The 23128-nt window shown below is 39.2% G+C and overlaps 2 protein-coding genes and 1 long non-coding RNA gene across 5 annotated transcripts in view; all 3 read left to right on the top strand.

The window, feature by feature from the left end:
• rprd2a (regulation of nuclear pre-mRNA domain containing 2a) overlaps positions 1 to 10946 on the top strand; it is a 21718-nt gene extending 10772 nt beyond the window's left edge. The window contains exons 3-10 of the mRNA XM_086061956.1: positions 281 to 432; positions 890 to 942; positions 1089 to 1215; positions 1309 to 1484; positions 4546 to 4888; positions 5427 to 5633; positions 8272 to 8442; positions 8528 to 10946. Coding sequence (XP_085918082.1) covers positions 281 to 432; positions 890 to 942; positions 1089 to 1215; positions 1309 to 1484; positions 4546 to 4888; positions 5427 to 5633; positions 8272 to 8442; positions 8528 to 10161 — 2863 coding nt within the window. The 3' untranslated portion in view covers positions 10162 to 10946. The remainder of the gene's footprint in view (positions 1 to 280; positions 433 to 889; positions 943 to 1088; positions 1216 to 1308; positions 1485 to 4545; positions 4889 to 5426; positions 5634 to 8271; positions 8443 to 8527) is intronic.
• LOC147158095 (uncharacterized) lies at positions 10240 to 15799 on the top strand. Its single transcript, XR_015091053.1, has 3 exons — positions 10240 to 10388; positions 12320 to 12390; positions 14054 to 15799. It is a non-coding gene; the product is annotated as an uncharacterized LOC147158095 (long non-coding RNA).
• An 80-nt stretch (positions 15800 to 15879) lies between these two features.
• celf3a (cugbp, Elav-like family member 3a) overlaps positions 15880 to 23128 on the top strand; it is a 40356-nt gene continuing 33107 nt past the window's right edge. For 2 of the 3 annotated variants that reach the window (XR_015091052.1, XM_086061958.1), the window contains exons 1-3: positions 15880 to 16283; positions 17130 to 17281; positions 22927 to 23009. Coding sequence is in view for 2 of the 3 variants with exons in the window: in XM_086061958.1 (XP_085918084.1) it covers positions 17137 to 17281; positions 22927 to 23009 (228 nt within the window). In the remaining variant the exon portion in view is untranslated. The remainder of the gene's footprint in view (positions 16284 to 17129; positions 17282 to 22926; positions 23010 to 23128) is intronic. The other variant, XM_086061957.1, reaches the window with a different exon arrangement.

Genomic DNA, 23128 nt, shown 5'->3' with positions numbered 1-23128 from the left:
ATGTCTATACATCATTTGGCATAGATAAAATGAACAAAGATGCATTTTATTTGTTTGATGTAAATTACAATTTATTGACCAATCCAATGAAATTGGATAATGTAATGTGCAGCACGGTGTTTGGGATTCACTGCACTACAATAGTGTTTACTGTGACGTTTGGATGGGTCAAACTCCATTTCATCGTCAAGCATGAAAAAAAACTGACAAAACAACTTTTCCTACTGCCTTATGAATATCATAAATATTTGGTCTTCCTCCTTATTTTGTGGTCACGTAGACAAGAAGGTGATGCAAAGGTGTTGAAATCGGCGGAGAGGATCTTGACCATCTGGCACGAGAGAAGTGTGTATTCGGAGGCTCTGATTGCTGAGCTCAGGGGCAGCTTAGTCAAAGAGGAGTCCCCACCTGTGACACCTGTGGAGCAAAAAAGTAAGCACATCAACGTTATAACCACAGTCTCATGAGTGGAATTTTATTTCTAAGATCTGAAGTTGCAGGGCTTACATTTGTATTATTAGATTGTAAAAATGTATGTTCCATTTAGATATGACCAGAGGTGACAAATCCACGTCCAGAAAGTAAAAACCCTGCCACAGTTTGGCTTTAGCCCCTGGTGCTAGCTAGCTAGCTAGCTAGCTCCCTAGCAGGTAAACGAGCACCATGGGAGCTAGCTAGCTAGCGCGTGAAAGTAAAAACCCTGCCACAGATTGGCTTTAGCCCCTGATGTTAGCTAGGCAGCTAGCTCCCTAGCAAGTAAACGAGCACCATGGGAGCTAGCTAGCTAGCACCTGGGGCTTAAGTCAAACTGGTAGAGTTTTTACCTTCTGGACTTGGATTTGCCACCTCTGGATATGACCTTCTAATTGCCATTTTATTTCATTTAAAGCTCCAGTTGATTCCAAGGCAGATCTCCGGTCAAAGATTGTTGCAGAATTTGTGGTAAGAAAGTTTGAGGAATCGAATTATCTGACTAACAGAGACTGTAATTAAATAACTAAACTAGGCACAAATGAGCATTACTAAAAAGATGGTTTGAAATTGTATATGATCTTTTTGTTCAAAGCCATTTCCTATGATTTTTCAAGCCCCAGTCCTTTATTGAACACCTGTCTAAAAACAAGAGGTCTCTGGAGGATGTGGACCTAAGAGAAAAACAATTGGCAGCTATGAGGGTCGACATCTGCAGTTCTGAAGCTCTCAAGAAGCTAAAAGGTTGCAAAATGATTCCACTATCATTTAATCAAGGCCAACACATAAAGGTTTGGTTTTAGACTTAGAAGTCCTGTTTTCCCCATTTACTTTCAGATAAGGCAGGAGGAAAGAAGTTCTCCAGGGACTTTGAAGAAGGCAATACACAGCTACAAGAGTTTGTCAAGTTCTTTGATAAACAAAACAAAACAGGACCTTCTCTTCTGGAAGCTCTGAGCAATGCAGATGTCTTCTATGAGATGCAGTACAAAGAGGTCAAGATTGTTGCCAATGTAAGTAGAATTGTCGAAAACACTGTTTTTCAGTATTATGTTCTGACAACAATGGAACAATGAAAGCCCCCAAAATTGTATACTATACATAAAACAATGTTAAAGTTAGTGTAAAAATACAGTGATATGGAAGAGGATTAGGGCCAGTGAAGAGAAGAAAAAAAAGGATTCTGACTTTATTCTCAGAATTCTGACTTTAAAGTGAGAATTCTCATTTTAATCTCAGAATTCTGACTTTAAAGTCTGACTCCTGCTGCATTACATATCATTTTAACATGTAAACAACAAGTAAAAACTTATGATGCTCCATTTTCTTTCACCCACTTCAAACTAATAAAGTATAAAAATGATTAAGGGACCAAGCAGGGCGGGATTGGCACAGAGAAATTGGCCCTGGCCCGCGTGCGCACCTGATATAATTGACAGTGACTGTGAGAATGAAACATTCTATTCTAAAGACAGATATTCTTATTAAATTTGTACTCAGACATGACTTTTGACTACCACATAGCTCTGCCACTGATGTTGATTGGTTCAGTTTGCTGTCTATATCGTAAGCTGCCCCTCTAAATTGCGGTCAGCTCTCTTGTGGAAAATGAAGGAAATTAATAATTAAATAACATTGCATCGGCCCCAAAAGATGCCAGCCCATCGGGCACCTGCCCTCAATGCCAGGTGGCCAGTCCAGCCCTGGGACCAAGTAAGCCAAGTACTTCCATACAGTGTGAGAGGAGGATTTTTTTTCCCAGTGCACTTGCCTCATCTGCCAGGGTGATATCGTCACCGAGGCAGGGAGCAGCTGCCGAGCAGATAGCGGGGCATCTGGGCTGGGGGAAAGTGGGCGATCTCCCCAACGAGAATGACAAGCTGCTGACCAGCGTGTCACACCAGTTGGAGCAGCATTTTCAGGCTATTGCTAAAAACATTAACAAGTCCAGCATGACTGATGTTCATTGGGAAGTGTGTGTACGGCTTGCTATCAGCTACCAGTGTCCCGACTATATCCCTGGCTGATTCCATTCGGCGCAAGTCATTAGAGTAAAGTAAGGACAACAAATGTACACTAGCTATATATTGCAGATTGCAATATAGGTTCATGCATTTATGCAAGGTGCTCCAATATATGTTGTACATTTAAAGAATTATAAGTATATTTATGAATATATATATATTGTAGGTAAATAATTTTGACTTGGTCATTTCAAAGTAGCTTGCATGCTGAATAAGCTCCCCTATTTTGAATGTTCAATAAAACATACCAGTTATGATGTCACTCACTGTATTTGCAAGATGTTCTATAAACACTTGCCTTTCACCAGATTCCTTTCCATCTGATTCTGAACAGGAATTAAACTTGCTACTCCCTTTAAAAAAATGAAATGAAAATAGTCGATAGAGGTTTTGGCCAACCAAATTGCAAAGTTGCTGTCACTGACTGCATTGCACGTCAGCACAGGCACACACTATGGAAGAAGCTATAAAAAAAAAAAAAGCTTGAAAAATGCACTGACAAACAAACTTGAATGAATGAAATTGAATAATTGCCCAGTACCTATACAAGGTCTCTTGGATTTTTGCATTGTGATTGTGGAGAGAAATGTGTTGCGGTCGCAGTTCATGGGTCTTCCAACAGGATAATGACTCAAAACGTACAGGTTAAAAAAGCAAAAAAATGGGTAAGACCAAAACATTGGACTATTCTTAAGTGGCCTTCTATGAGCAGAGCACTGAGCTAAATCCGATTGAACATCTGCTGAAACATACCACCTGGAGTAGGCACCCTTCAAAAGTGAGGCTACTGGAGTACTTTGATCACGATGAGTGGACCAGAATGCCTGTTGACAGACCTACAAGTTATACAATTATTTGATTTCAGTGATTGCATTGAAAAGTTGTACAACAAGAACAAAATATTAGGTTAAGGGTACCATCATTTTTGACCACCGGGCTGTGTTCATTTAATTTCAGTGATTCTGTTGAACCACAATTGAAAAGCAGAGACTTGTGGTGATTTGTGAAAAGCCCATTTAAAGTAAAGGTAAAGATATTACGCTTAACTCATAGTGTTTTCTGATAAGATTAAAATATTTTACATGAACAAAAGCCATAACAAACACCTTTTCACATTAACTCATTTGTTCCCAAACACTTATAAATACGTTCTATATTGAATGCGTTAAGTGTCCCAAAGACATATTTATAAGTTGTTGTGTTTTTTTCATGCTAGAGCATACAGAAGGCTTTGATGCAGCCTCTGAACTGCAAAGAACGGTTAAAGAAATGGCAGTTATTATGCAAATGGCCAGCAGGTAACAGCAGAGCAAAAGATATCAACCTGGGCCATGTTGAAAAAAAAAAACTCAATTACAATAATTTCTGGACTACAAGGCGCACCTGACTATAAGCCGCGCTAGCTAAATTTGGGGAATACTACACAAATAAGCCGCAGGGGTTTTTAATGTTATCGCACCGGGTTCCCGCTACTTTATTTTCCATAATGAGGGTGCAAATTGTCTCGCTCTCGTTTTGTCTCTCCTACTGTATTTGGGCTCACTTGGTTTGTTTCGCTCTGCCTGACGCTCTTGCGCTACCTTTATAGTGCGCCCCCTTGTGATCTGATGGATTAGCCGCACATTTGTATTAGCCGCATGGTTGAATGCAAGTGAAAAAAGTAGCGGCTTGTAGTCCAGAAATTACTGTACTCACAATTCTAAATAGATTTGTGAATAATGATCATACTTAGCTATATTCTAATGCTAATTTCTGCAAAATGGAAACCGATAGAAATTTACTTTTTTCCTGATGAAAGAAGAGACTTTAATCTTTCTTTTGGTAGGTTCCATGTTTCTATAGCAATAGAACACAATATTCTGTGGGCCTTGCGAAATCAGTCAAAATCAAGTAAAACAGTCGGGAGTGAAGGGGATTGCTTCTGTGAAAATGGCTGGGAGTGAATGAGTTAAATCGCAGAAGTCAACTTACATGGAAGCATTGATATTGACAATAACGTTGCTACATCTTTTAAAATTCATTCATCAAACCTTACTACCCTTCCCTTAAGGCCTACCAGACGTTTGCGAACCGAGTGTCCCACCTGAAGCGCAAGCTGGACAACCTAAAGGCCACCTTACCAGATTTGGATGAGTCGCCGATTCCTTCACCATCTGCCGATGCACCATCTCCAACAGGCTCCGAATCTCCTTTCCATGACCTAGAACTGGCCAAGCCTAATCCGGATATAGATGGTTCCGCAATGGATGACGAAACAGAACCTCCAGCCCCAAGTCCTCTGTCCTCAATTGGTTCCCCAAAACGAGTGTTGAATCTTGGGGATGATAACATTAACCGTGAAGTGGAAGACATGGAGCTGTCTGACGATGAAGTAGTCATTGGAAGCATCATAGGTGAGCAGTAAAACGGGTTGATTTTGTTTTATTTCATTACTTTTAATAAAATAAAATCTTTGTTACAGCCAGCTTCGTTTATATCTGCTCTTTCTTTATAGACCAATCTCTGTTCATATTATATTGGTACAATGGTTTAGTCTCTCCTGTTGTAGCGCTCCATTTGGAGACATTGTTTTACCCCATGTTGAGTGTATTAAAAAATTGCATTGTCAGTCATTGTCAGGGACCTTAATTTAAGGATATCCAATTATACATATGGATCTCATTACATTCTGCAAAAAATCTACTAGTTGTTGTTTTCACCAGATCTTTTTAACATTTTGGGTAGATGTATCTGACAACGACATTACAGATGTGGCTAAAGTCATATTGCGATTTGCTTTAGCTCTGGTGCAAGGCAGGTTTAACCATCTTGAGGCAACTGGCAACATACCATTAATAAATACTATTTACAATTGGAGTGTCTGCATCTTCGTCTTTAGTTGACATAGCCACATTGGTTCAGGCTCACATTGCCATTTTATTTCTTTCACAGTTGAGGAGCAAAGGAAGTGCCCCAGCCCAAAATTGGAAACAGCTAATCCCATTACCAAAAACACAGAGCCATCAGTAGCAACAACACAACAGCATGCCTCATCTGATGCGGCATCTGCAGAAACCTCGACAGGAGGTTTGGAAACGGTTGACCTGAGTAAAATTGGCTCTATCCTCAACAGTTTAAATGCGGCCATGAAAAACACAGGTGAGTAGCTCGGTTGGAGCAGATTTTAGTCTCAAGTTCAATTTCATATAATAATCATTGTCTAATTATTTAACATCCATTATATTTTATGTCATTTCACATTATGTATTTTTTTTTCCAATATTGTTCCATATTTTCAATGACAGAATTCGCTCATTCAAAATGGCATTCAACAAATTCAATGACAGCTTTTGGTATTATACTGCATTATTCAATACAATTGCGTGCAATGTCACAGATACTTCTAAGTCCGCAGTAGTTAAAGCGAATGCCTTAGTGCATGGGAGATTTTTGTTGAAATCACACTTGTGGCATATTTTAGTTCAATTTTATATAATAATCATTGTCCAATTATTTAACATCCATTCTATTCAATGTCATTTAACAAAATTCTTATTAAGCATTCCACATGCATTCAAATATTAGCATTCAGCATTCACACGCAATTTCTCCAAAATTTGCACATCTAGTTTTGCTGTATGTTTTTATAAAGTACGTACAGTATTATGGACTCTAGGGTTGAAGTCGCCAAGGTGGTTAAAAAGCTCCTTGAGGACAGGACGCATGGTCCGGAGTTGAAGGTGGCCTCCAAGTGCCCATCCACAGCGGCCAACTTGACATCACTCACAAATGGAGATCTTTTTGCAGTTCTTTTTAAATGTACTTTGTGCACCCGACCTTCTGCATTACAGGTACATACTATGTAGACGGCGCTGCACTGTGCACTGAATATAAAGGGAATGAGGGGGGCCGCTTCCATTGGCTTGGAGTTGGCTCTGTTCCCTCCCACAACTGTGAAAACGCCCACTTCTGCTCTAATCCAGGAAAATGCCAAAAGAAAGAAAACTACACCCATGCACATAGTTGGACTGCGCTTTGCGCTAGACTTGCGTTGGGCACAAATATAGAGGCCTGCTTCCCGCCTGGCCTGGGAAACAGCTCAAGATCCTCCCCAGAGGTGCTGGGCGATGTGGCTCGGGAGAGAGAAGTCTGGGCTTCGCTGCTTAAGATGATGAGATGGACTTTTTTCCTCATTAAAAAACACATTACAGAATGGCGGGTTCACTAGCAAGTCACTTTGCAACGTCTTAGCCTTTTATTGTACAGTTCTGTTTACGTTGCGGCACAAAATGGCCAGCACATTAGCATTGTTTATGTACATCATAGAAACAGCCCACAGTGCAGCATGGCGTTGGCACTACATTGTGGGCATCCAGTCTCTGTGATGAATGTAAACAATGCTGTTGGCACTTAGCCATGGGCACAGCACACAAAGATGGCACATTACAATGTAAGAAGCAGATTGGGATTTAAGGGCAGGCTTTACACAGATAATAGATTTTGCTAAATTAAACTGCACAGGAAGATTTCATTCATTTTCCCCCCCAATGATAGTTAGCGTCCTAATAACAGTATTGCTAGCAGTTTTCTGTTTCTTAGGTGCCATTTTGAGGGCTTCTTAAGAGCAAACAAACAACACAATGTGTGACGCATAGAGCCAATTGATGTTTAATAGCGTGCAAAAAAACATCAGATTTTCTTGTGTCTATGTCAAGACTGTTCACAAAGCAAAAATAGTGCTTAAAGGTGAATTCAAGGATCTTTTGTCGCTGCGTCTTCCGGATGGATCATCTTAACGATTGGTTCTTGACCCCGTCAATCAATGTGCCATAACGACGTTGTGCGTGCTCGTTCCCAGAATAGTGTTTGTGGCATGTAGTCGCTGAGCTTTGGATTCAGCCAATCATAGCTCCACAGATCTCACGCATACTTAGAAAATGGCTGAGAGCCGCAAGAGGACATCCGTCTATGAATTGAGGCCGGCTGTAGAGACTGATGAAGATGAGCTTGCACGTTCCCAACATTTGATATAGCAAAGGTCGGGATTTACTTGAAAATATCTAGTAATTTTTTTTCACATCAGAAATTCTAGTTAAACTCCTTGTAAAATGTTCTTAGAATTTCTGAGTGCATCAACCTTTACTAGGCTTTTTCAAGTAAATATCACTCCCAATTGATAGGATGGTCTTCCGCATACACATTTAAAAAAAAGTGACAAACGGACGTTTGGCTTCTACTTTTTGAGAAGATCCTTGAAAACACCTTCAACTCAAGTTTCAACTGTATTTCGTTTTCTCTGGACCAAATAAGAGTAGAATGGGACAAATTCCTAAGGTTCGTTGCACAGTAACTGGATTAAGCCTTTTGGTCTCTTGATGTACTTTGAAATGTAAGTTGCCTTCTTTTTTTCATTTCAAGGATTCTGAGTATATATGCTGAAACTTCTGTTCAAAATTAAAGAGAAAAAGACAAACAAATGTGTATTATTTCATTCCCACTCAATGAAAATCGATAAGAGAACTGATAAGGAATCTGCTCGATAAGCAGTATTGATAATGTAATCAATCGGAACTGCCATGTTGTTATCGAATCTCATCCCTAATTGGCTAACAGTATCGATAGTGTTGTGTGTGTTTTTTTGTCATCCTGTTATTCAAACCATATAGTGTAACTCATTTATTGAATGTTCTCTAACTAATTTTGATTGGTATATTTTGCATGATGAAAAGAGTCATCCTGCCTTAAGCGATATACTTTTTAACAGAGTCGTTAAAGTGTGTCCCTCATTGTAATGCAGGACCACCAGTGGAGAGTCCCTCTGCCGCTAACCCCTACTCATCAGGTGAGACGTTACATCCTGCCTCTGAGGATGCCACTTCTTTGGTTGACATCCTGGCACAGGTGGACATGAGTCCTGCCGATCTCCTTAGTGCTCTGTCTAAAGTCCAGGCCCAAGGTGGCCTTGATGGTGAGGTTATTTTTACTTCAGTAATAGTAGCCTTATGTTCTATATTTATACACTGATTGTGTGCCCTTCACTTTTCTATAATCAGGCATCACTTCTCTTCTGAGCAGCCCCGCTGCAAATGTCCCAGCAGAGGCCTCCAATACAGGCAAGACTCCACCCTTACCCGCGTTCACATCAGCTTCAGCAGCTCCCAATCAGAGCTCCACTCCCTCCTCTGCTACACTGGCGCCTTCTTCACCAGCAAAGGCCACTGTACAGCAGAGCACAGCAGAGCAAATGCCAACTGAGAACAGGCCAACCACTGCCCCGGTGCAGGATGTACCCAGTGAAATGGCTTTAACAGCAGAAGTAACAAAACCAGACAGTTTAGAATCCAAAATTCACAACTTCCTGCATGGCAATCCTGCTTTTAGCAACTTTGACCTTAGTTTTGCCATTAACCTACCGAATAGGGTGGATAACTTGAGTCCAGTAACAGGAACTGACACGCAGGATGGGACTCCTGTGCGTGATGAAGGTGGAGGCACCCCAACCCAAGATGAGGTTATGGACGTGACGCTGGGGCTCGCAAAGCCTTCAAGCACAAACCCAGAAACTACTATGCCAGCTCCGTTTGCCTTCCAGAAAAATTCACATCAGAACCCAGAGACCACCACCCTGCAAGGTCACTTGCAACCAGGTGCAGCTCAGAATGGGCAGCTGTACCAACCATACCCATACAGTGAAAACAATATGTCAGATCCTGCTGCACAATATCAGCCAGTTTCTACTCAAGGTGGAGGTGCTGGAGCCCCAAGCAGTGCAGGTAGCTCACAGACCAATGAGGGATTTCAGGAGATGGGTGATAGGAGGTGGTATGGCGAGACGTACCCAGAGGGGGGCTTCCAGCAACCCACAGGCTACAATGTGCCGATGCCTGCTAATAACCAGACAACAAGACCATTTGACTACCCAGCACAACAAACTCCAGAACCTCATGGCTTTCAGCAATCTTCAGATTTCTTTAGAAACCTCCTTCCCCCTGTCCCTAAATTACCTCCCCCTCCGAATAGCCTCACTTCGGTTTCGGGAAGCAGCCATGCAATGACTCCCCCAGAACAGCAGGTGGCACCCCATGCGGACCTAGGCGAACCTGACCAGAGCAGAGGTTTGCCTGGGATGGTGGTCCATGACCATGGACACAAGTCTGTCTTTCATAGAGATGAATCATACGATCACCCCGATGAGGAGTACTCGACCCAAGATGACGTGCATTACCCAGAAGACCAAGAACTGTACCACGATGATATGCTCCACCACCCTGGCCCTCACTTTCAGAATAGCCCTTACAACCACCCAGAAGCCCCTTTCTACCAACGGGGCGGCCCTCGACATAACCTCCCCAGAGGCAGGGGGTGCTTTGTTCCCCCTCCCTCATCCTCACAGGATGCTTTTGATAACCAGGAGTACCAGAGACGGAGCCCTCCTCGTCCTCACTACGCACCTCGGCATCCGCCGCCACCACCGCATTTGCAGATGCGTCCCCCTGGCCTGCGACCTCCGCATCGGCTCCCCCGCCCTGGCCAACACCCATTTCCCAGGGGTCCACCACGTGCACAATTTCCTCATTTTCATGGGCCTGACCCAAGCCTAAGGGGCAAACGGCCGGGTCCCAGGGGAGGTTTAAATCCCGGTCCCATGTTTGCTCCCAAAAGACCCTTCCTACCCCCACGCTACTGAGTGTACTATTGCAACAAAGGTCCATTAACCTGCACTGGGAGACAAAATATGAAATGGCTAAAGGGGGAGTCACTTAGACTGTATTAGTGCTGACAAAGCAAAGATTGTGTCCAAATTTGAAAGAATAAAAAGACTGGGATGAGGAATGAGAGCCACAGACTCCACCAGGAAAGAAAGCAGAATCCCCCAGAAGAGTGCTGAAGACAGAAGATTAAAGAAAATAAGAGGTGGATATATACATATTTCTTTTCACAGTCTGGATCTTTTCAGTAAATATGTAATCAACCATCAGTGTTTGATAGAGTTCAGTGTGTGTGCATGGTATGCAAGCGTGCATGCAGTCAAGCGTCATACATGACAGAATGTTCCTTTCCATGAGTAACTTGAAGAGTCAAAAGGACGTGTTCGATGCTTTATTTCTGCTGCCATTTGTTTTCGAGTTAGCAGTTCTCACTGCTTCATTTCATAACAGCCATTCTCCAAACTTCAAGCACACATGAGATTTCCCTTTGAAGTGAAAACCATGTCTATTTTTTACAGGTTGTGTTCTTTCTACAATACTTTAGCTATTTCGCAGTTGGAACTCTGATGTTTATAGTTGTGAAGCGATGGTCTCGTTATAGTTTTGCTGCATCGAGAGCGGCCTCTTTTTACTTAAAAGGAAACGAGTGACAGATTTTTTTTCACCCTCCCACCCTACGCAGAAGCAGTGACGTTTTGGAAGGGGGTGAAGAGGCTTCAGTTTCATTCTATTTGTACTGTCTAATAAAAGTTTGATTTTGAAACGTGTTGTTTCTGCTTGACGGCCATTCTCGGCTCTCATTGCACCACTGAATTCAGAGCTTGGAACCAATCGAAGGAAAAACAAACAAAACAGGGGTGTGTGATAGTTTTTGAATTTGACATTGACGCCTTCTTAAAATATTTCAGATTTTTCAGGAAACACAAAAAAATTTAACCATTTGCATCATGAGATCATTTAGGCAAAAAAAAAAAGAAGACTTACGTTAGCATGGATATTCTGTTAGTAGTATTTACTGCTACTGCAACGGAAAGCAGCACAAATAAGGTTTTAAAGTCAATTTTAAGCTGCCTTTTTTGGTAAAAAAACAAACAAAACAAGAATGTCAACTGAGCCTTTCAGGATACTGTATTAAATGTAACACTTAATTCAGGCTGCAATCAAGTCAAACCATACTAAAAGTAATATTTTCATTAAGTTAATTTGTGATGACCAGAATAACAAATTCTATTTGGGCTGCTATTTATGTAGCATATGTAAAAACTCTTAAATGTACTCTTAATTTTGCTTGTCATTGGTTTCCAAACAATGCATAATTTGGTAATTTCACTTCTATTTTATTTCATATTAAAACACATTGGGTTAAAAAAAACAAAACATCAAAATTATGGAGACAAACTCGTTTTATTGATATTACTTCATAGCCCTTTAGATTACAAGAATTACTAACAGGCCGTCATAAAATGTGAACACAAAAGTGTCCAATGCATTTCTCTCTTTGCATCTGTGATAAATTTTTGGGTGGACAGGCCAAACTAGCAATCAAAATACATGTAATAGTAGTGTGCAATGATTCCTTTATTTGCATTGAAATTTTATATGTAGACAATATGGTGAATGAAATAGGCTAAGAAACTGCACTGCTTTTCATTGCGACTTTCAGTACAATACGCATTGCAAAGCCTAAAAAACGTATGTGCAAACCGTAAATGTAATACTTAAGTAGTGAAGTTAGCCCCAAATGACATTTATTATATTCGCTACATTAAACGAATGCAGCCCTGCAGATTAACTGAATATAAATTAATTTAATATAGGGGGCTTTGGACATCAACATGAACTTTATTTACAAACTCTAAAAATGTTATATCAAAGGGCTTCATAAAAAATGTGTATGCAGTGAACTTAGTTTTTTTAGGAACTCTTATAAGGCAAGAAGGGACTCCTTAATACTGCTGCCAGGGTGATGGTTTACATCCTGTTGTCTTTTGCAATGATATGATCAAACAGTGTATTTTCTATGTTGTGTGAGGAATAATATAAGCTTGATTCTGTGTTGCACTACTCCATTTGATCCTGCTTGAATGCCTATTTCCTGTTTCATCACCCTTCCTCCCCTCCTGTTTTTATCCTCAGGGCCCCCACAGCCGCACTTTGATGTGTCACATGTGATGGGAACCTTTTTCGGAACATCTTCTCTCATGCAGGTGTGTGTCAGTGGCACTGTAGCGCTTCCCTTTTTAATGCTCGGCCTGTAAGCTTCCATCTTATTGCATCACGTCTTGTCAGCAGTTGAATCAAAGTGCTTTTTATTTAATTTTTTGGGGAATGGAAATCAGAAGTGGAGAGTTTGGCCACACATTTGTTAAGTATAGTAAGAGTCATTTAATGACCTATTGTGTCCACTTCAGTTAAACAAACAAACTGAAAAGCTAATATTCTTGAAACATTTTGATTCTTTTTTTTCTTCAGTGGTCCGCAAGAACTCCAAATGTCATATTTAGTTAGCATAGTTCAGATTATTTGGTAAACATAAGCTTGAATCAAAATGGAGGTCACAAATTGTAGATAGGCAATGAATTGTACAGAAACAAACATATAGTAACATAATTTTTTTTGCAAGTACTTAAGTTAGCGCAATGCTAATATGCACAATTTAATACTTAATCATTTACACCATTAAGACATTAAGATGTATTTATTTATTACATCAAATCATGTGTGCCACAATTATAAGCAACCTTGTTAATACTTTGCACAACCCCCACTGGAAAGAATTGACTGTAGAATTTACAGTAAATAACTGGCAAAAAAGTTTAAGCTAATTATTGTAAAATCAGAGTTAATTACTATAAAAATATATAACAACATTATTGTTTTTGTTTTAACAATTTTTTACTATTTGTAAATTACAGTTACTTACTGTATTCTTTATTTTTTGCCAACAAAACATCACTTAATCTTCTGTATAGTATTTCACAAGATGGGTGTATACAAAAAGAGGACTCTTCGACTACTCCTCTGCAGTTTGTACAATTTCTAAATCATCCAGTGACCTGGGTATTTTCCTCTGTACACTCTGAAATGGCCATGGTGTACAATTTTTAGTATGAGAGTATGATTTTGCCATACAAATTGAATTTATATACATATGTACATATAACACAGAAACACACATTTCCATATTTATGTTTATGTGTACTATTTATAATGTATATTAAGATAAATACTTCCGTAGTAATTTATTGATGTATAATGAATAAACTGTCTATTTAATCAATTTGTATTTTTATTTATTTTTGAACTCTCTAGTACTCATGATATAGCCTACTTTTGTGACGAGGTGACAAGCAGCTTTTCGTCACCAGATGTCGTTGCAGGTCATAAAAAAATGGAACGATTATTTAAATGACACAAGCCACGTCTAGTACGTTGTGTTCCGTCCCTCAGAGTGGACCGCGATCACATTCTGATGGGTGGATTCAAGCGTTCGCCTCGCCTATACGCTGAGCAGGCTTATGAGGATTTAGGGAGCAATGGCAGATGGCGGTCTTAACGTTAAAGAGCAGCCGACTTGTTCCCCTGTGGCAAATAAAGCATCGCCCGTGGGTCCGTGAGATAGTTGTAACCCAGCGAGTCCAGTTCAGATCGTGACTGTGCGAGGTGTCGTTGTGCGCATGTCGGCCGTGTGCAGCCTGCAGTCATGTGGCCTCTTTGTTTACATGGAGCCACATTGCATTTAGGGCGTGTGTGTGACACTTGAAATCACAACTTCTGTGCTTTCGCGATCACACGAACCGATATAAAGCGCTCTTTGCTGTCGCACTGCATTGGGGACGATGAGGGCTAGAAGTTGTTGAATCATTTCAGGACCACGGCCAGATCCACGACCAGAACAAAAGACGGATTTGCGTGGCTGGATATCAGGGAGCGTCTGTAAATCCACAGTCAACGTGAAGCGAGGATATAATAGAGACTTCCCAGCTGCTGCTCCCCGTGACTGTTTATTTTCTACATGTACGGAAATGTTGTTGTTGTTTTTTTGTTTTTGTTTTATATTGTCACATCAACTCTCAACATCAATCTCGTTTGTATTGCACATCTTGTGTATATAAGGGTCAGTCCAGAATTGGAGGACTATTTAGTATCTGGCTCTTTTTTTTTTTTAAATGAGACATTTAATTTGTTGTTATATTATTTTTAATGTGCTGTGCTCGAAAATTAAAATCTTCCATAAATGTTGCTGAATAAATAATACAGTTAAATTTGATGTTAGCACTTTAGCATTACTCTAAATACAGTGACAAGGTTGTATATCAAAACTAATTTAATTTTTTACGGGGACTGAGCCGAAACAACCACAACAACTCAAAATGCTTAAAGCCTAAATATACTTGTATATAGTAATTAAACAATTATTTATGTTTTGTTCTGATAATGTGAGTGTGAAGGTTACATTAGTATGAAAGGCATAATCCGTCATAGCCCGGAAACATTACAAATAGAAGAGAGGACGTACCTTAGGTCAACCCATGGTCAGAACAATGATTTTAATGATATCATTTCCGCTGAGTCATGTAGCTCCCTTTTTTTTCTCATTTTTGTCTGAATGGCTAAAAAGGGTTAAGTGTTACTTGCATGTATGGATGAGAGACACAACTTCAGAGCTCAAGTTATTTAAAATATGGCTAGTAATTTTTTTTTATTAGCGGTTGCAATGATCACAAATGATTATCCGACTTAAAAAAGCTGATTTAAAACAACTTTTACTTTGACGTGCATTTTTTAGCCGCAATTCTGGAATGACCCACATGTATAATTTCCATTTCCGTGCCCTTCAATTTGTATGCATTTACATTTTCTATTAGTTGTTAGGTTATTTATTTTGCACCAATTTTCAACTTCTGGACTTCATGATATTCTTTGCTTGCAATGGATAGAAGTGATGGTTGGATTTTTAGTAAATATAGAGGGTATTTCCCCAAAAATCAGTAATCATAACATTTAGCCAGTTCTAGCTCAAATGTTAATTAGATGTGTAAAAACGTATTTTAATGTTTCACTTCTTCTTCCCCCTCCCCCTCAGGGTGAAGAATGCCTTTCACTAGGGACGAAGAGGCATTTTGTATTTTAACGTGGAATATTTATCATTAAATCTTTTCTTTTTCAACATGAAGCCTCTGTAATTTTGTTTGCCCATGTAGTTACAGTTGTGCTTGTAAGTTTCGAGGTATGTAAACATATGAGCACAACTGTATGTTGAGAAACAGGCTTAATGCCCATAAAATCCAAGATACTGTCAATTGTTTTGTCTTTTCAGAGGTTGATGCGGACAGGAGTAGAGATGTGCAAATTAATTTTGTTGATTCATAGCATTTTTGTGTCATTGAGCAATGTTCAGCTTTTGTACTTGTACAATTGTGCTCATAAGTTTCCATGCCCTAGACTGTTATGTGAACTTATGAACACAAATGTACTCAGGTATTTACAGTATATCTAAGTAGGCGAGTGTGTACCATTAAACAAAATAGGACCGTCTGCAGAACTATTTATGTACAGTAAAGAAAAACAATTGCTAGTAGTTTAGTGACGGTCCCTGGCGGTTGCCTGGCCCCGCCCACTAGAAGGATGGAGGGAGATGAACAGGGAGGGAGACACCGGCTTACGACGTCAAAGGAGTACACATTCACACGCACACGCACATCAACCACACACTGATCACACGCTCAGAGGATAGGACAGGAGAACCAACAGACTGCCAATTCCCTGCGGTCCACTGAAGGAAGCCGAAATATCCATCTGTCCCAACACATTCACGTTGGCCGGCGAGACGTTTAGTTGATTTTGGTCTTACATTTGCTGAAGAAAGAAAAGAAAAATCCCGGGAGCATCACGTAGAAGAGGGGAACACTCGCTCCTTCCCGAATGAGGGGTTGTCTTCAGCATTGTTAAATTTGGTAAAAAAAAAAAAAGAAAAGGATTTCAATATCTTCTTCCAGTAATCAAATGAACTGAATCGTTGAGATTGAACAAGTCTGAGGCGGAAGACCGGTAGACGTCCACTGTTTGCGTCGATTCTTTGCCAAGAGCAGCACCACAGGTAGGATTTCCAACTCTTTCTTTGTTATTGTCGGATCCCAATTTAGTCCAAACGTGTGAAATTAAGTCGCTGTTATTGTCAGCTTCTCTTGACAAAGACTCCCCAGCTGTGGTGACACACACACTGTCATGATGTAAGGGATTAAATGTTGTCATTATTATTACACGGACATCACCATCTGTGAATATGAACGGTCGTATATCATCACAATGGATTCCAAATGTACATATCTTACATTTTCTGTACTTTTATTACAGTAATATATGAATACAAAATTAATTACAATTGTTGCATTTAAATGTCACATTTACATGTGAATATGTTTGTACTATCCTCCCTATAATAATATAGCATTCAGTTTCCACAGATTTGGCAGTAAAGCATCATAAAATGTCTCTTTGTATGGTGCCAAATAGGTTTTATTATCCAACATCATAACTATAAGTCAGTGTTGCTAATGTGATCTATATACAGTGAGTTGTACAAATACTACTAATATGAGCCCCTGGAAATGGAGATAGGTGCCATAAAATGGTTATAATTTCTGACTGGTAACTGCTATATTTTTTGTAAAACCTCTTGTATTAATGTATACCTTTGATTGACATGTTGTATGTTAAAGTTTGAATCCATTGTAATTAAACTGTGTATCAAGGCAAAATCATTCTCCAGATACTTCTCGAGCTACTGGCATGAGGTTTTACAATCACATTTGACTGAATTCTTCCATCTGCACCTCCTTGCCAACCTCCTGTTTGCACCTCCTGTGCAGTGTGAAGTCAAGCCCACAGGCACCTCCTCACAGCCTCCGCTCAGTGTGTTTGTGTGTTTCTTGTTCCTCCACAGACTCTCAATGAAGGAGCCTGACGCAATCAAGCTCTTCATTGGGCAAATACCCCGAAACCTTGAGGAAAAGGACCTGAAGCCCATCTTTGAGCAATTCGGCAAGATTTATGAGCTGACTGTGATTAAGGACAAATACACAGGGATGCACAAAGGTAAATTGAATGTAGAGCACTCTGTGTAAAGACGGACGGGCTAAGCTGTCATGTCACTTTATAATTCAACATAATTCAACATTAAGTACACTTACACATTCTAATAACATGCCATTCAAGATGGTGTCAAAAAGACTCCTATAACACAGATAATATTGCTCAGGTTTTGATTGACTGTCACAAATCGTTGTGGCAGCTGACTTGACTTCGAATTGAAGCTGGCCTGACCGCGGTCAAGATGCAATATTCTTTGTGCGCAAATGTGCGGTGACACACTTGAACTGCAGCGCAATATTGCGTTTATGATTAGCTACCTGCAGGAAAAGAAAACATTTTAACCAAAAATGCCATCTGCTTCTGTGTTAACTTTTTTTTTTTGCGTGTGGACAATGTGAACTTGAAACAAAAAGAGCTTTTTCATAGAGCCAATTAGAATATTTATTTGACCTGGTTACTGTGATTTTGCTCCTGAACATCAGCATATTATTTTTTTGGGGCCTGTGTACCCCCAAACCTTTTTGTTGTACCATGTGTAAGTACACCCTCACTCATGCATGTTGGCGATTCTCCAAAAGTAGAACTAATACAACTGATGATCATTAAATGAAAGTCATTTTATTTTGTTTCCTTAAATTGAACATTTAATTCTTAGGCATTCTTTTCACGTTAACTATAAAAGTAAAAATGTTACTTTAAAAATAAATAAGTACAGTAGTAGCTAAAAAAAAAAATACTAATCAAGATTAAGAATAAACCTGCCTTAACTCTTATATTTACCACAAAAAAAATTAGAGCTACTTTGAATCCCCTTTAAACGGGCATTTAAACTTTAAATTAGAGCTGTCAAACGATTACATCAGATTAATCACATTTTAGAATTTTGATTAATCCCGATTAATTAAAAAGGCTTTTATCAACATTTTTGGTCCGCCAAATTTGAAGAGCACCAGTTATGTGTACTAAAAAAAAAACCCATTTAATGTTATGAGGAAGTTTTCAACATTTTTGATCCACTGCACACACTCATCTTCCTTTTTTTCTAACCAGTTAATTACTTGCATTTAAAAAAGTGTGGGGAGAAAATGACCCCGATAATTTAACATGAACAAATATTCTGAATGTCATACACAAACATTTATTGAATGCTTTACTTTAATGCATGTAGTTATGTTTATTGCTCAAACACAACCTCTGCTACCTTTAACGGAGCCATCCTTTGTCAAACTAAAGGATAATTTGTGGTCAAAATTAATAGTGCGATTAATCTGCGTTAATACAAGATTAATGCGATATTTTTTTAGTGATTAATTAATTCGTTAACGCTTTAAGTTTGACAGCACTACTTTAAATGCTGTATTAAATATTTAAATATTTGAGTAAATAAAAACTGAATTTTTTCCCTATTGAACACAATGTGTTATTCTGTTTTAGTAAGTTAATGTCCCATCACTCGTGAGCTATATTTAGAACAGACCCGTGTGCTACTCATGTTGCGTTTGGGGCAACATGAGTAGATTTTGTTGTTGTTTTTTTTTAGAACAGCGCAAAAAAGGCCTTTTTCTCTTTTTGGAGGAGAGGAGGCTCCTCTTCCATGTGCCTCCTCATTCTCTGCTTACCAAGAAAGAGGGGAAAATAAGTTAATTGGAGGCAATTACTTCAAATAGGCGATTGTTTAGCAACCCTGCAAGCAAGAGACTGAGCAGACATGCGGCTGTTGTGATTCTGGCGTGGCTGTGTCATATTGATTTTGGAGATTAGATTATTATATTTTTTCACATACCTCTTGAAATGTGCTCACGTACCACTGGTTGGGAAACACTGGTATAGAGCACAGGTCTCGAACTCTGCCCCCTCCGCCAGGTGACGGCTATCAGCTCTTGTGATGCATATTTTGAGTGACAAAAAAAGTTTTATTTCATCATCATTATTCTACAATAGCACTAGAATCTTCAAATTTAGAATTACGTTTGAAAAACAAATGAACTAATGTGAATCTTAAGTAAATACTCATTATTTTCCAAAGTCATAGTGCAGGGCGATGAAAGAGCCACAGGTTGCAGTCGCAGATCCCTGTACGAGGTCTTTCAAAGCTGAACATGCAGAGATTTCACCCATTTTATGAAACACTTGAAATCAACAGGTTTCTGGGATCGAACCTGATTATGAGAAAGTCACTCCACCACCTGAGTATAAACCCGTAAAGTATATTATACACATGCATTGACAGACAGAGTAAAGCTGTTAGGTTAATAATTATCCTCGCTGTCATTTCAAATGCAAATCTCCATGTGGAAAGCAGAGGCTTCATATAAATTCACATAAACCATCAGTCACTTGGGAGACTTGTAGCCCAGGTGGCATCGGTCCTCCAACACCTATGACACTTCCTCTGCATATATTTACATATTCATGATTGGTGGGAGCCCTAAAAGGTTAATGAAGGCCGTTTACATACGTATAACATACATTTAGACTCAATGGCTTTATATTCTACGGAAGAAGATTAGGGCCAGTGAAGAAAGGACAAAAAGAGTTTGGCAGGATTCTCACTTTATTCTAAGAATTCTTACATTAAAGTCACAATTCTGACTTTAAAGTGAGAATTCTGTTTTTGAATTGTTGTGAACTGTTATTTTGGTCTTAGTTTCAGCTGGTTGCTTTACTTTATATGGACATAAGTATTCAACACGCTTCTCAATGTATTTATCAATCAATCAGGGGTTGCGCTAGAGCCTTTAGCTCCCTTGAATCCTAATTCGTCATCTTACCTAGATGTACTGTGGACAGTTCTACTAACTTCATGAAAGGCACTTTCTGTTTGCAACGAGACTGACCCAAACAAAGGCCTTTCCTCAACTACGGTGACCATATTTAGTATATTTAGGTTTTCTGTCGGTATGGTAGGCTTTAACTGTAAAGATGGCCTTTAACATAACAATTTATCTGTGACATGTTGACCACCAATGACAGTTGGGCGCTCTAAATGCAAATCCTAGATCATTTTGAAATCACAGATGGATCGGAATTATAGATCCCAAGCGTCCTCGCCATTTGGTCACCATACACTAATGTTATTGTGAGCCATGTCCTTATCCACTTTCTGGATAGATGAACACAAAAACCCAACAGACACGCCAATATTGTAGAGAAATTCATCTAAATAGACGAGAATATGTTATAGATGCATAGGGGGTATTCCAAATGTTAAATTTCCACTGGCTGGTGATGTACTTGTTGGGTTCCCTACGACTTTTTGTCCATAAAGTGTATCACTAAGGACTACCTGATGACGTTTTTATTAGTTTTGCGTATGTTGTCAGCAATTAACGTTCTGTTGTTTTAGATCTGCGGTGTCCAAACCTTTTTGTCCGAGGGCCACATATAAAAAAAAATCAAAGGATGCAAGGGCCAGTTTTTTTTTTTTTTTTTACTTTATCAAGTGCACCAAAATCAGTCAATCAAGTAATTTCATGTTGTTGATATATAAGCTTTCTATAAGGCAAATAGTTTAGGAATTGACCAGGTTTTGGAGTGGTCGACTCGAGACCCTCTAACCCACCATAAAATATAAGCCCCTGCACTGAACAGCTTGCAGAAGCAAAACAGGAGCAATTTGTCGTAAGATGACAATTTTTAAAGCAGTTACTTGGGAATCATTTATGTGACATTAAGTGGAAGAAACCATTTTTGCGTGTAAAAATGAATTATCATCAGATTAATTATCTCTTTTCACCACAGTGTTACGAAGAGAAATGTTGTTACTTGTTTAATTTAAAATAATTAATTTACATATTTGAAAAGCTCTACAGTATATAAAACAAATTTATTTGGAGTAGGTCTCATTTTTAGTATATGCCACGGGCCACGTAAAAATGGATGGCGGGCCACAAATGGCCCCCTGGTCATAGTTTGGACACCACTATTTTTTATGTTTACAGCAATTTCAATATTTTAGGAAATAGTAGGAAAAAAGACACGTTAATATAGTGGTGTCAAAATTAGTGCGTTCATTTTCAGTTAATTTAAAGTTCCTTTAACACCACAAATTTTTTGAACGTGCGATTCATGACCGTCCCTTATTTGGAAAGCCTGTACTGGGTAAATTCCAGTTGCAGCAGACACGTCCACGTCAAAATTTAGCAGTAATAAATTTAATAATAATGCATATATTTGTGGAGACTGGGGTCAAGTTGTATTTTACAATTTTGAAAATGTGCAGAATTTCACAAGTGACTTTATGTTAAAGATTAGATGGCTCTTAATATGAAAAGAAAAATGCACTGAGCTGTCACTAATGTCTTACAAATGCAGTTATGCCATCTAGTGGCAGAAAAATGACCTAATCACAAATCAATACCACACTAATTTTTCACGGTTAAGTCCATCTTTTTTTTTTTTTGAGAGCTCTGTATTGTTCATTCGGCAGTCTTACCGAGTCAGCATGCTATCATCATTGCTCTCTTTTTTTTTTTTTTTTTTTTTGCGCGCGCGTGTGTGATTTTGTCTTTATTACATTGTGGGGCCCACAAAACGCGTGTTTTTCCAGGTTTAACTACCGTTGTGGGGACCGACTTGAATTTGTGGGGACATTTTAGTCGTCCCCACAAGTTCAGACCTCTTTTTGAGGGTCAAGACTTGGTTTTAGAGTTTAGGTTTGAATTGGGTTATGGTTGAGGTTAGGGTAAGGAATGGGGGTAGGCAATCATTTTTGATGGTTGGGGTTAGGGGAAAGGGCTAGGAAATGCATTATGTCAATGAGATGTCCCCACGATGAAACAAAGACAAGTGTGTGTGTGCGCGCGCGTGTGTGCGCGCGTGCGTGTGACTTTGTGCTCTTTAATTCACCTGAAACCTGAGTCGAGAAGTTGTTAGGAGACCAGAGCAAGGATCAAAGGAGAGAAAGATGAAACACAGTGAAATCCAGCACCAACGAGACATCTTTTTAATTTTAACAAAATTTTATGAATTATTATGAAATTACTGTAACAATGACTAAAAATGTAGCCATATTTCTATTAGTTTAATTTTTTCCACTTTTATGTTAACAAGAGTATGAAAATTCAGATTTTTAAATTGTGCTTTTTATTGTACGTTTAGAACAAATATAACATTTGCGATTAATTGTGAGCTAACTATTGAAGTCCTGCGATTAATTACGATAAAAAAATGTAATCACTTGTCACCCACAGATACTCCTGTTTTAGAGTAGCAGATTAATGCAGCTACCTGCACAATTTGCAATGAAGTTATTATTGGTCTTCATTTTCATTTTTGCCATAGCATGGGGCAAAATTTAGTACTGTTATCCCTTGTCTATTTGTTCTTCTGTATGTGGAAAATACAAGTGTTGCGTAAGGGGCTTTTTACAATATAATTTTTTTTTTATCTGTTCTCCTATTGTAGTGCATTGGTCCTAATAAAATTGCTAAACCTAAAACTCATCTGATGATGATGACCTACGTTACAGTAAGCCTATATCGGCAAAAGTCCACAACAATGCACTGGCCTTCTAGGCTGGCTAAATCCATATCACATGACACGCCCAATACTGACTGACATTACACACTGAGTAGCACACAAATTTGACATTCAAATGACATGAGTTTAACATTTGCTGATGTTTCTCTATTTGTCCACGTTTCCAGGATGTGCCTTCCTGACATACTGCGCACGTGAGTCTGCCCTCAAAGCCCAGAATGCACTGCACGAGCAGAAGACACTGCCAGGGGTGAGTAGTGCCTTTGTCTTTTTAAGGCCGTGCCAGCTCACATGTATGTAGAAAAGAAAAGAAAAGAAAAAAAGGACTCAGACAGTCTCAGTGTGACGCAAGGGGGAAACTAACCAAGT

The sequence above is a fragment of the Leptonotus elevatus genome, chromosome 19, assembly GCF_054856555.1.
Source record: "Leptonotus elevatus isolate MCC_2025b chromosome 19, RoL_Lele_1.0, whole genome shotgun sequence".
NCBI classification, from domain to species: Eukaryota; Metazoa; Chordata; class Actinopteri; order Syngnathiformes; family Syngnathidae; genus Leptonotus; species Leptonotus elevatus.
This window is presented reverse-complemented; position numbering and strand designations above follow the sequence as displayed.